This window comes from Aphidius gifuensis, linkage group LG4 (genome assembly GCF_014905175.1).
Source record: "Aphidius gifuensis isolate YNYX2018 linkage group LG4, ASM1490517v1, whole genome shotgun sequence".
NCBI lineage: Eukaryota > Metazoa > Arthropoda > Insecta > Hymenoptera > Braconidae > Aphidius > Aphidius gifuensis.
Window position 1 is genome coordinate 10,160,156 of NC_057791.1, and position 14,253 is coordinate 10,174,408.

Consider the following 14,253-nt stretch of genomic DNA (forward strand, 5'->3'; position numbering starts at 1 on the left):
TACTGAAATCATTAATAAATTTATTTTTTTTTTCAATTTATTTATAGTGAAAAATAGCAAAATAATAAAAACCTAGTAAAAAATTTCGATATTTTTCACCTTCAAAGCTTAATATCTCGAAAAATATCAAAGATACGATATTGCTGTTTAATCCATATTATTCCTCATAAAAAATACTATTAATATCGAGCTTAAAGTTAATTTTTTTATATACCATTTATTTATAAAAAAAATAACAAAAAAAAAAATTCGATATCTTGGGCCCTCGATATCTCGAAAAGTATTCGAGATATCGAGCTTCTGTTGCGGCCATTATTTTTTTCTCGAAAAGACGTTCTAATTTTTGTCATAAAATCTTGTCGCCACGAATATCGTAGTCTTGCCAAATTGTCTACCATACCAGCATAAAACTCTCGACTGTCAAATTTTTTGTTGATATATTAACGTACAACAGTAGCAAAATTTTTGGGGCGTGGCCTAAATCCAGCTCCTATGCTTCAAGGCTTCAACACAGGAAATATTCATGCTTGACAACCCCAAATAAATAAAAAAAAATATTGTCAATTAGTTTTTTAATTATGAAATCAATCATTATTTATATATATTTTGATCAGTATAATTATTTTATAGCATAAAGAATCATTTTTCCATAATAAAAAATTTTATAATCGTATTTAAAAAAAAAACACTGAATTGTGTTTATTATGTTGTCAGATTGATGGTGATAAACAGTGAAAAACCTGATGAAATTCCATTTTTTTGTGGATAGTTTTTATAATTACAAAAAATCTAATTTTATTTGCCCCAATAATATTGGTATCAAAAAAAACTTGATATTTTTTTTTATAATTCAGTAGTTTTTGGGAAATCTGTCATTCCATTTGACCACATTTGTTTATGTTCCAAATTATTTAGTCACAGTTGCTCCCATAAGAGCCATGTATAACCTCTCTAAAACAGGCCTACTTTAATAATTAATATAGAAAAAACGAATATTATTACCTATAATTCTAAGGGCATATTAAGATTCGTTATTATTTCATTTATCTAATCTCAAAATTTCAGAACATTCTCATTCCATCAAGTTTACTAGCGTTGTACGTTAATAGATGCATTACAGAATAAACAAATAATATGAACAATATTTGATTATCTAAACAACAACAGTAATGTATTTCAATTTATTTGAACAGATAATAAGCTATTGACAAATGGCTAAGAAATGGATGTAGCTTCCCTGTTAATTTTAAAGAATTAATTCAGCCAACTCAGGAAAAAATCGCGTAGATCTAACTAGATCTAATAAGATCTAACTGGATCTAACTAGATCTAATAAGATCTAATTAGATATAACCCTAGCGGAAGAGTCATTAATGACATGGGCGCTTATTCAATAGCAAATTAATAGCAAGTCAATAGCAAAAAGAATTATGGATTACAAAGGCTCTACATTACACTAAACATATTAAATTGATCTACATAAATTAAGGAAAAAATTAACAATGTTCCTATCATATTATTATAGCGTGATTCGATGTCATTTCTCAATAATGATAGCGAAGAATGATGTTAAATTTTTTTAGGTTATGTCCGAGCTGTCATTCGTTGTTGTCTGAGTTTTGGTAATTTATGGAAACTTACCGCGAGAATGGAATGACATGAAACATCCACTCGATAGCTAGTCAATAGCTAGTTAATAGCAAAAAAAAAAAGTACAAAATATGATATTTATCATTGCTATTGTTTAATTGTTTATTATATTGTTTTTTTAAAAGTTTTTAACAACAATACATAAAATTAAAAAAAAAAAAAATTTTTTTTTTCGTTTAAATTCGTCCATTATCTAGTCAATAGCAAGTCAACAGCAGATCAATAGCAAATTCGTAGCAACTCAATAGCTAGTCAATAGCTAGTCAATAGCAAAAAAAAAAAAGTACAAAATACGATATTTCTCATTGTTATTGTTTATTGTTGTTGTTTAATTGTTTATTATATTGTTTTTTTAAAAGTTTTCAACAACAATACATAAAATTAAAAAAAAAAAAAATTTTTTTTTTCGTTTAAATTCGTCCAACATCTAGTCAATAGCAAGTCAACAGCAGATCAATAGCAAATTCGTAGCAACTCAATAGCTAGTCAATAGCTAGTCAATAGCAAAAAAAAAAAAAGTACAAAATACGATATTTATCATTGTTATTGTTTATTGTTGTTGTTTAATTGTTTATTATATTGTTTTTTTAAAAGTTTTCAACAACAATACATAAAATTAAAAAAAAAAAAAATTTTTGTTTTTTTAAATTTTATGTATTGTTGTTGAAAACTTTAAAAAAAACAATATAATAAACAATTAAACAATAATAATTATAAATATCGTACTTTTTATGACTGATATTATTCTTATTCTCTATTGACTATTGGCTGAACACGGAGCTAAACGAAAAAGAAAAAAAATTTTATGTATTGTGGCAAACAATATAATAAACAATAACAATGACAAATATCGTATTTTGTACGCTGACTAGCTATTGATTGCTGTTGACATGATTGACTGATTGACGGTTGGACGAAACAAACAAATTTTTAGCTTTTAAAAAACTTTACTATAAACAATTAAACAGCAATGATAAATATTTTACATTTTAATGCGCTAACTAGCTATTGACGCCAATTTCGCTGTTTTGTGCCGTAAAACTCGAACAACGAAATGCGGACGCTCACAAAAAAAATTAACATCATCGCCTTCGCTATCATGAAGATTACATCGAATCACGCTATAATAATGTGATAGGAACATTGTTAATTTTTTCCTTAATTTATGTAGATCAATTTAATATGTTTAATGTAATGTAGAGCCTTTGTAATCCATAATTCTTTTTGCTATTGACTTGCTATTAATTTGCTATTGAATAAGCGCCCATGTCATTAACAAGTCGCTATCAAACTGTTGTTGAGTGTTCCGCTAGGGAATTGGATTCGAAAGTAGCAAGAACTACTTATATATGCTTATATATAATTAGATCTATTGACCCTGGTAGAAATAATCTCTCCGGATTTTCTCCGGATTTCTCCGGATTTCCCCGGATTTCTCCGGATTTTCTACGTAATTGAGACTTCCGGAGATATGTACGGAGTAATCTCCAGACTATTTCTATAATATCTCCGGATTTTTTCCGGAATTTTGACTTAAAAAAACAAACACAAAAAAATGGAAAAATTAATAAGAAAAAGTAGAAATAAGAGTTTACATACGAAAAATAAAAAAGAAATTTTTTCCGAAAAAATCCGGAGAAAATCCGGAGAAAACCCAAAAAAACTCCGGAATAATATCTCCGGAAGTCTCAATTGCGTAGAAAATCCGGAGAGATTATTTCCACCAGGGGAGATCTAATTATATCTAACTAGATCTCATTAGATCTAAGTAGATATAATCAGATCTAATCATATCGAAAATGATGCGGGATCGAATTATATATAAACATATATAATTAGATCTAATTAGATCTAAGTAGATATAATCAGATCTCTTCGTATCGAAAATGCAGCAAGATCTAATTATATAAATATTCAAGTGAAACAAATTTTCGTTATTTTTATTTATTGCTGCTATGGTTGAGTAGGTAAGGTTCGCGTCTGTCGCGCTGTGGCATGCGAGCTGAATGCAAGCAAACAATTTACATCCATGAATAAACCCTGGATATATATGCTGTCGAATGGTTGTCAAATCGCTGTCGACTGAGTGCTACATTGGAGAGTCAAATCCCGATCGAATAGGTGTCGACGCATCCGCTAGGGAAAACGAAAAAAAAAAAAATTGTGTTTTTTTTTTTTTTTTTGCACGAAAAATACTATTCGTACGATAAAAATTCATTCAAAACAGTTATAGAATTTTGAAAAACGATTATTTTAAGCCTAATATGAAACCTCTGCGACTACTCTATTTTGAGTTATAGCTTGTGCCGTTTTTATTTTTTAGGCAAACGATAACTCATGATGAAAATGGTGTTAGAGACTTCATATTAGGCTTAAAACATGCGTATTCGAAAATTCTATCGCCTCTCTGAAAAAATTTTGATCTATGAATCATATTTTTCATAAAAATTAAAAAAAAACCGTTTTTTTTTTTTTTTAAATTTAGTTTTTAAAAAAAAAATAAAAAGTGACTGAACAGATAATGCTCTTTCTCGTGAAGGGCGATGGAGTTTCAGAAGACGCGTTGTTTGAGCCTAATACGAAGCCTCTACTACAATTTTATCAAAAGTTATTGCCTTCCTAGTTTTCGAGTAATTTCTGAAAAACGCTCTAACTTTCGACAAAATCGTCCTAGATACTTTGTATAAGACTTAAAAAGCATGTGTGGTAAAATCCTACAACTTTTAGTCGAAATTTTGTTTTCGAAAATTTTTCTCTTTTGTTTCAAAAAAAAAAAATTGACTATTATTTTTGTCTCTTTTGTTTCAAAAATAGAAAAAAATTGACTATTGGAATCAGGATAAACTCCTTAAGGGGCAATAGAATTTAAAAACCACGTTTTTTGAGTTTAATATGAAGTCATTCCGTTCATTCTAACAGAAGTTATAGCTTGCCTTAACTTGAACGAAAAAAAAAAAAAAAAAATCGATTTTCAGAAAAATAAAAAAAAATGTACTATTATTGTATTGTTACTTTTAAAAACCATTTAAGAGATAAATTTAACACGGCCCTAGCCGGAGTATTGAAAATTTTTAATTTTCAACGGTAATGCGGGCCACACCCCCCAACAAACGTTACCAGATCTTTTTTTTGTTTATAATTTTTCAATTAATTGTTAATAACAATTGTATGTAAAAAACATAATAAAACAGTATAATTAAGCATTTAAAAATTATACAATCGTAAAAATAACTTTTTTTCAATTTTTTTACGCTATATATCTACTGACTTTGTCTCGACACGGTTTCGACAGCATTTCGACAGGCTTGCGACACCGAATTGAGAGGTGTCTAATTTATTTATTTTTTATTGTTTTTAATTGTTTAAACATTATGAAGGACTATATCAATGATAAATATGCATTTTTTTTATGAAAAAATTAATAGAATATATAAAAAATGTTTGTATAAATTTTTACAAGTTTTTTTATTTATTCTATTAATTTTTTTATAAAAAAAATGCAAATTTATCATTAATAAAGTCCATTATAATGTTTAAACAATTTAAAACAATAAAAAATGAGCAAATTAGGCACCTCTCAATTCGGTGTCGAAAGGCGGTCGAAATGCTGTCGAAACGCGATCGAAACGGTCTCGAGGCAGAGTCAACTGGCATATAGTGATATAAAATTTAAAAAAAATTATTTTGGTGATTGTTCACTCTTTAAATGCATAATTATACTGTTTTTTATATTGTTTTTTACATGCAATTGTTATTAACAATTAATTTAAAAATTATAAACAAAAAAAAAATTTTTTTGTTTAAATTTTTACAAGTTTTTTTATTTATTCTATTAATTTTTTTATAAAAAAAATGCAAATTTATTATTAATACAGTCCTTCATAATGTTTAAACAATTAAAAACAATAAAAAATAAATAAGTTAGATACCTCTCAATTCGGTGTCGAAAGCCTGTCGATTCAGTGACAAAATATCTCGGTAATAATGACCGAATCAATTACCGATGAATGGTCTGCGGCTCGACAGCTTTTTGACTCCAGTAGATATTCGAATCATGTCAACCTAACTTCTCTACCGTATGTAATTTAAACTCTTATTTAATATTAAATACATATACTATAGTCAAGGTTTTCTTCAGTTTAAGTTGTTGTCATTATAATCTTATATTTATTTTATAATTTTCCAATTCATTTTGATTATCCGGAGCTCGTGAATTACGTTTTATATATGCTGTCGAATGGCTGTCAAATCGCTGTCGACTCGACAAGGCTATCCATCCAACTGAGCACTTGAAAAACTTAAAAAACTTAAAAATCTAGGGATTTGTGGTGTGGAAAAATATTGTGTAAATTAGATTTAAGTGTTTTAAGTTTTTTAAGCTTTTTAAGCCTTTATATGAAGAAATTTTATATTAATAAGATTTTTAGTTTTTCAATTTTTTTACCTAAAAAAAAATAGACCAAAATAGACCCTGAAAATTGACAATATCTACATAATTTTACCAGCTTAATCTTTGCCTTATGTACATCTTTTACTTAGCTATAGATATTTACTTAGCTACATCTTTTCCTTAGCTACATCCTTTCCTTTATCTTTATCACTTAGTCTCAATTATAGCAAAAAAAAAAAATATCTATCTATGCTTAACAGCTAAATTTTTCACTTAGCCACTCAATTTTCAGAATTTATTTTTTTTCGGTAAAAAAATTGAAAAACTAAAAATCTAATTCATATAAAATTTTTTCATATAAAGGCTTAAAAAGCTTAAAAAACTTGAAAAGCTTAAAAAACATGTAACCAGCGGTTTTATTACTATTTGAATTCTTTTATTTTATATTCAAATTTTACCACCAAATTACTTTAATTTAATATTATAAGATTTTAGTTAAATATTTTAAATAAAATCGAACACAATTTTTTAATTTAATATTATTTTAATTCTTTATTTTAATATTCAGTTTATATGATATACTGATAATAATTATACAAGATATGCTTTAATGTATGTGTGATGTGGCAAAGCCACGTCACCAAGAAGTATTTATAAGTTTTATTTTACGGACGCACTCGATGGTGGCCGGACTGGAAGTAATTTTTATATTTTTAATATTTTACAAACTAAATTTTCTCCGCTGGCGCTCGTACAAGTTCGAGCGTCATCGGGCTCATGTGCGCAGTAAAAGATGCAGTAGCGCAAATTTGCGTTATGCCACTTCCATCTCGTTACAAACAAATCTAATTTACACCACAAATCTCTAGATTTCCAAGTTTTTTAAGTGCTCAGTTGGCTGGATAGCCTTGTTGCAATAATTACCAGTGATGGGTAATTCGACGATATTCGAGGTATCATACAATCATACGTATGATACTACATAAAGTGTATGATAGTTGAACCTGCCCTCTTTTTCTATAAAATGAACTCAATGATTCATTAAACTCTCACTCACACCACCGCAGTCCAATTCACAGGGCAAATTTTTTACAATTTAGGGCTTTTTTTTGCCGCTGATGGTGCTTGTAAAAATTTTTTTTATATAGATTTTACATACAAAAGCTTCACAAGCGCCGTGAGTGGTGATTTGGTGAAAAAAGGCTCGAATTTGTAATGCCCTGTGAATTGGACTGCTGTACACTAGAGTGGGTATAAGCAGAGTGGAGCCATTGGGAGTCATAGATGATTTTTACCTCGGAAGTGACGGAACCCCCTTATACCCACTCCATACGGTGAGCTCGGAAGTGACGAAAACCTCTTATAACCACTCCATACGGCGAGCACAAAATGTCGAACTAATGGGACCTCGGTGGCTTCACTCTGCTTATACCCACTCTACTGTACACAGCTGTCAAACTGTTTTTTTTTTATTACACTATAAATAATAAATAAATTCATCAACGTGTATAAAAAATTTTATTAGAATTAAAACATTATACGAGAAAATAATTTAACAGTTAATATTATGACTCCTTAAAAAAATTCGTTCAGGAGTTTGCCTGCACCCGTATTCAGAGGATGTTCTCATTAGGGCGTTTTTTTTCCGATGGTGGCGTTTGTGGAGCTTTTCTATGTGAAATCCAAGAAGTCTAGAAATACAGGAGGACGAACTTGCCTCAAAAAACCGTATCGCTATATGGTCGCCGCATAATTGAGGGGCGCTAGTGGTACCCGGGTTACGTGCGCGACTTGTATCGCTTTTTTTTTACAATGCGCACAATACAAACATACTCTGACAAACACTAATAGAGCATTATACACATGATGTTTGTCAGAGTATGTTTGTATTGTGCGCATTGTAAAAAAAAGTGATACAAGTCGCGCACGTTACCCGGGTACTACTAGCGCCCCTCAATTATGCGGCGACCACATAGCGATACGGTTTTCATTTACAGGCGATATAGGGAGTAAGTCCTCCTGTATTTCTAGTCTTCTTAGTGAAATCTATATAAAAAAAATTTTTTCAAGCGCCATCAACGGAAAAAAAAAGCCCTAATGAGAACAATTTTTCCCCGTGAATACGGGTGCTGGAATATATTAAAGTATGCCAATATGATGAAGGAGGTCAACTTGGCAAATAGGTCTCCCGGATTAATATAATACGTTCCTCATATAGAACGACAGGGAAAATATATTTGTGATATTGAGTGATGTTAAATTATCCGTGTGATTATAATCTCATAATCACTGTATTTATTATTTTTTTTTTGCAAGCTAATGAAACTATCTCTTTTCCTGGCATTTCATGATGTTCCTTAGAACCTGTCAAAACGCTCCTTGCCCACATATCATGTCTATTATCTCATTTTTTTATTGTAATTTTTGAGATTATTCAAATAAAATACAAACAATCATTTTTCGTTAGTTGATTTATTAATAAATATTAATAAATTCTTGAGATTACATATTATGTTGGATGTTGACATATTGTTTTTGGGCGCCAAATATGTGTACAATGGCGGATAGGCAAAATGGCGTCAGTAAAATAGTTTAAAAAGTTAAATGTAGAGGCGCTCTTAATGTATGATACATGGCGTATGATAATGGAGATGTATCATACCTACCCAACACTGCCGAAGAACTTGGTTTGAAAACTTGGCTAAATAGTGGACACCACCCTTAAGGCTTGTGGCCACTAGCATAGTTTTTCGACCAAGTTCTATGCTATAGCGCTATGGAAGGAAAAGTTCACATATGACGGCTATAGGGCGGCGTTTTAATCGTTTCTTGAAATTGTTTTAGCTGTACCAACTTGCTTACGAACACATAAAAAATAAATAAAAATATAACCTTTCTTATTTGTTGACAATTTGATATTTTAACAGTCAATCATTATATATATGTACTATACATGTGTAAATATAAACAAAGAAATTTATTAACAACGCTAACCATTGTTGTTGTATTTTTTTAATGTTGGCTGTATCAAAAAAAACTAGTGTGAAGTTAGCGGTTCTATGCTGAAAATGCTGCATGCAGCATTTTTTCAACATAGTCCTCGGCGGCCATTTTCTAGTAAATTTCTAGTTAGATATAGTGACGCAAGTGCTATGGCATAGAACTTGGTCGAAAAACTATGCTAGTGGCCACATGCCTTTAACATACATACGTATCTATGTACATTCGTCAAGGGGTGCATTCCTTTAATAAAAAATTTTTTTTCGTTTTGCAATTTTGCCCTGTAATACCGACTAAAAACTAGAAACAGAAACAACGTCAAAAGTGATAAATTTCTCTATGCAATATTCCAGGCTTTACAGTTTACGATAATGTGTGGTACGACCTATGTGACAATAACAAACAATCACAACAAGTCAATTTTCTATCTATTTCAGTTTGATATAAACATTGAACAGTTATCCATCTAATAATTGGAAGCCAAAAAAAATAATGTCATGTGCCAGTACTGCCACTACAAGAAACAGCTTTTTCCTATAAAATTTTGGCCGGTATTACAGGGCGAAATCGCAAAACGGAAAAAAATTTTTTATTAAAGGAATGCACCCAATGCTCATTGCTTTGTATTAAGGCATGTGGCCACTAGCATAGTTTTTCGACCAAGTTCTATGCCATAGCACTTGTGTCACTATATCTAACTAGAAATTTACTAGAAAATGGCCGCCGAGGACTATGTTGAAAAAATGCTGCATGCAGCATTTTCAGCATAGAACCGCTAACTTCACACTAGTTTTTTTTGATACAGCCAACATTAAAAAAATACAACAACAATGGTTAGCGTTGTTAATAAATTTCTTTGTTTATATTTACACATGTATAGTACATATATATAATGATTGTACGGAAGCCCGGTCCGGCCATTCCAAAATATTATACATGGTGCAGGAAGCGGGGTAGTGATGTGCAAATACCGGTATTTTATTTTTGATACCAAATACGGTACAAAATACGGTATTGATACGGTAATTTACCATTCAATACCGTATCAATAATCTGTATGTAAAAATACGGTATCAGTGAAATTTTCGATACCAATACCGTATTTACAGCTATAGAGATGTTACTCACGGTATTGAAAAATAAAAAATATATGAACATAACTTGATTTTATTGTATAAATAAAAATAAATACATACGAAGTTATAGATGATAAATAAATTCAATAAATAAATTCAGTAAATAAATTATATAGCAAAATTAAAATATAAAAAAAAAAAAATATTTGTCCTTAAAAAAATAAGGTTTTTTTAAATAAAAAAAGTTAGTATTATTGGAAGAAGTATTTATATTAATAAATTTTCATTACACTTAAAAAGTTTCTTTGTTATTATATCGGCTTTTAAAATAATAATGTCAATGTGGAATGTGCAATATAATAAAAACAGCTGAGCAATTGACATTTGACAATAAAACAAAATATCAAATATGGCCGCTATTAATGACCAGTGCCACGGTTGATAATCTAGAAATTATAAAAAAAAAAAAAAAAAAAAAAAAAAATTTTTTTTTGCTGGTACCAAAAACAGAAAATACCGTATTTTCACCTATATAGTTGTAAAAATACCGTATCGAAAATTTTACTCGTATTTTACGGTATTTACATGGAAAAATCGGTAAAAGGCATTGAATTGGTATGGTATTTCAATTTGATACCAAATACCGTATTTTACCGTATTTAATACCGGTAAAATACCAAATACCGTATCAGTCGACATCACTAAAGCGGGGTAAGGGGCAGTAACTTTAAGGTGGGTTTACAAAAAAGCATCTTTAATATTTTCATGTAAACACAAAATATAACCTGATGTTATTGTTTATATGTATTAAATGTCACCTGTACATTTCTAATATTATTTTTTAAAATAGACAAAATTAATTGATTGAATAGATAAAAATGAATAAACTAAAATCTAGAGGTCACAGGAGCTTTAATATCAACAAAATTAAGTAAGATGTACAATATAAAATAATATAGGTACTCAATGTTTTTATTATAAATAAATAATGACTTGCTGATATTTTATTTACTTAGTTTATGTTTTTTTTTTCTCTTCAGAACAACCACGATAAAACCTTAGATATTTTTGCTAATTGATTATTATAAAAGAAGAAATTGGTAATATAGTTGAACAAATGGTAATTGAATAATTTTTTTACATTCATAAAAAAACCCTATTATTTATGAAAACAATTATTGTTTATTTTATTACAGTGTATGTTGTGGAGTTGGTATTTGGCTGATGATACATAGTTTGATATTATTGGAGAAGTTAATTTAGTCGTTGCAACAAATCATTTTAAAATTTCAGCATTTACAGTTGTTACTTTGTTGATAAGTTCATGGATAATAACTGGTCTCATAATCTAGAGGTCATAAAAATTAAGTAAGCAATATAAAAATAATATTCAAGTGTTTATCATAAATAAATAATAACTTGCTGGTATTTTATTTACTTGTTTTCATGTTGTTTTTTTTCTCTTCAGAACAATCACGATGGAATCTTAGTTATTTTTGCTGATTGATTATTAAAAGAAGAAACTGGTAGTACATTATTTCTAGTTGAAATAATGGTAATTAAATATTCATTTTACATTAATAGAAATAACCCCATAATTCATCAAACCAATTTTTGTTTATTTTATTTTACAGTGTATGTTATGGAGTTGATACTTGGCTGACAATACACAATTTTATCTTCTCTTGTAGATACAATTAAAGTAACAACTCTGTAATGAAAAAAAAATTAAAAATAAATAAACGATACGTATTTATTTGAATTATATAATAAATAATAAAGTTATTATTTACTCTGTATGTCCTTGAAAAACAGATAAAGAATGTAATGTATCTAATACTTCTTTTGGTTCCTTCCACTCTTCACTTAATCTATTCAAATATCTTTTTTCTTTTTTTTTCAACTAGAAAAAAATTCAATAAACAATAAATAATTATTCATAAATAAAATCTATAAATATTCTTACCTCAATATAAAAAATTTCTTGGTGACGTTCTTTCCATGCTTCGAGTTCATCAATAATTTTGTAAGTCAACCTGTCATCAAGAATTGATGCTCTAAAATTATCTTCTACAAAAAAAAAAACCAAATAAATACTGTTTATTGTAATTATTTGATTATTTTATTTCTTTTGTTACCCCAAGTTTGTAGATCTGTCTTTCTGTAAGGTCCAAGATCAACAAGCTTCATCGCCATCCAAACACCTCCAATTACATCACAACTATTACATGACAAATTACTATCATCCTGACACTGCAACTGTACCATGAATGCAATTAAAAACAATATGAATAAAATAAAAAAAAAATACAAATATATATTTTCAATAAATTACCTCTTTATAATAAAACAATATCTCAACATCAAGAACACCCATACAAACTTTATCAGATGACAATACGAAATATAATTTACATTCAATGTCTTTCAATTTCAACTGACTGTCAATGGTAACTGGAATTTTTGAATGTGTTGTTGACATCTTCTCAGCTTTTGAATGATAAAATTTAATAAAACAAATAATACATTTAAATTTCATTTATATTTAACAATTAAACATTGTCAATTAAAAAAATTATCCAGACTATTCTGTCTGACTGATAATCCTGATTTTGATTTGAGACTATTTATGGTATTTTTAAACAATACTAATGATGAATATCTGGATTTGAACTACTTTTTTTACTACACTGGTGTACCAGGCTACATAATTATGTGAGCTTAATGTTATAAATCATTGAACAATTCAATCAATCAGATCAAGGTTTCATCGTGATTGTTCTGGAGAAGAAAAAAAAAACAGTAAATAAAATATCAGCAAGTCATTATTTATTTATGATAAACATTGAATAATGAATATTATTTTATATTGCCCTACATAATTCTGTTGACCTCTAGATTTTTGTTTATTTATTTTAATTAATTTAATAAATAAATTCTATCTATATTTTATTAAATAATAACAAGAATATGAGGTTAGTTGTACTGACATATAAACAATACCAATACGTTATATTTTGTGTTTACATGAAAATATTAAAGATGCTTTTTTGTAAACCCACCTTAAAGTTACTGCCCCTTACCCCGCTTCCTGCACCATGTATAATATTTTATAATGGCCGGACCGGGCTTCCGTATGATTGACTGTCAAAATATCAAATTGTCAACAAATAAGAAAGGTTATATTTTTATTTATTTTTAATGTGTTTGTATTTTGTAAGCAAGTTGGTACAGCTGAAACAATTTCAAGAAACGATTAAAACGCCGCCTTATGTGAACTTTTCCTTCCATAGCGCTATGGGCAGTGTTGGGTAAATGGTCGATTTTTGGGTTTAATACTTTCATACCGGTATGAAAGTATGAAAGTATGAAACTCAGGAACGCCCCCTATGGCATCAAAATTGTCTACCATACCAGCACCCGTATTCACAGGGCATTACAATTTAGGGCTTTTTTCATCCACCGGTGGCGCTTGTGGAGCTTTTATATGTAAAATCTATATAAAAAAAATTTTATAAGCGCCATCAGTGGCAAAAAGAAGCCCTAAATTGTATAAAATTTGCCCTGAGAATACGGGTGCAGCATAAAACTCTCGAATGTCAAATTTTTTGTTGATATATTAATAGATGTATTACAGAATAAACAAATAATATGAACAATATTTGATTATAAAAACAACAACAGTAATGTATTTTAATTTATTTGAACAGATAATAAGCTATTGACAAATGGCTAAGAAACGGATGTAGCTTCCCTGTCAATTTCTAAAGAATTAATTCAGCCAAAGTAATTAACATCCTTTCCTTAGCTACCATTTTTCCCATAGCTTTTTATTATAATTTAAATAAATAAATGGTCATAGGAAAAATGGTAGCTAAGGAAAGGAAGTTGTCACATGTTAATTCATACGAAATTAATTTTGCCAAAGAAATTAACATGCAGGCAACATCCTTTCCTTAGCTACCGTTTTTTTCTATGACCATTTATTTATTTAAATAAATAAAAAGCTATAGGGAAAATGGTAGCTAAGGAAAGGAAGTTGTCACATGTTAATTTTTACGAAATTGATTTTGCCAAAGAAATAAACATGCAGGCAACATCCTTTCCTTAGCTAATATTTTTCCCATAGCTTTTTAT

At 28.9% G+C, this 14,253-nt stretch overlaps 1 protein-coding gene and 1 long non-coding RNA gene across 3 annotated transcripts; one reads left to right on the top strand and one right to left on the bottom strand.

Moving 5' to 3' along the window:
- The first annotated feature begins 11,161 nt into the window (after nucleotides 1-11,161).
- LOC122855016 lies at nucleotides 11,162-11,782 on the top strand. Its single transcript, XR_006374031.1, has 4 exons — nucleotides 11,162-11,236; nucleotides 11,313-11,484; nucleotides 11,585-11,671; nucleotides 11,751-11,782. It is a non-coding gene; the product is annotated as an uncharacterized LOC122855016 (long non-coding RNA).
- Nucleotides 11,349-12,732, bottom strand: LOC122855015. Of its 2 annotated transcripts, XM_044156109.1 has the most exons (7): nucleotides 12,452-12,732; nucleotides 12,255-12,375; nucleotides 12,083-12,186; nucleotides 11,910-12,019; nucleotides 11,812-11,827; nucleotides 11,555-11,744; nucleotides 11,349-11,464 (listed from the first exon to the last, which is right to left on the bottom strand). In XM_044156109.1, the coding sequence occupies exons 1-6, from the start codon at nucleotides 12,653-12,655 to the stop codon at nucleotides 11,694-11,696; spliced, it is 606 nt and encodes a 201-aa protein (XP_044012044.1). In that variant the 5' UTR covers nucleotides 12,656-12,732; the 3' UTR covers nucleotides 11,349-11,464; nucleotides 11,555-11,693. The 2 variants fall into 2 exon arrangements, with proteins under 2 accessions (XP_044012044.1, XP_044012043.1); XM_044156108.1 differs by having other exon boundaries at nucleotides 11,555-11,827.
- Nucleotides 12,733-14,253: the final 1,521 nt, after the last annotated feature.

Excerpts from the sequence above, each read along its gene's own strand:
- LOC122855015 (XM_044156108.1), bottom strand. The coding sequence starts at position 12,655 with ATGAAATTTAAATGTATTATTTGTTTTATTAAATTTTATCATTCAAAA. Across the intron at positions 12,187-12,254 it reads GACAGATCTACAAACTTGGG|AAGATAATTTTAGAGCATCA; the intron begins GTAACAAAAGAA and ends TTTTTTTTGTAG. Across the intron at positions 11,828-11,909 it reads GTTTTTCAAGGACATACAGA|AGTTGTTACTTTAATTGTAT; the intron begins GTAAATAATAAC and ends TTTTCATTACAG.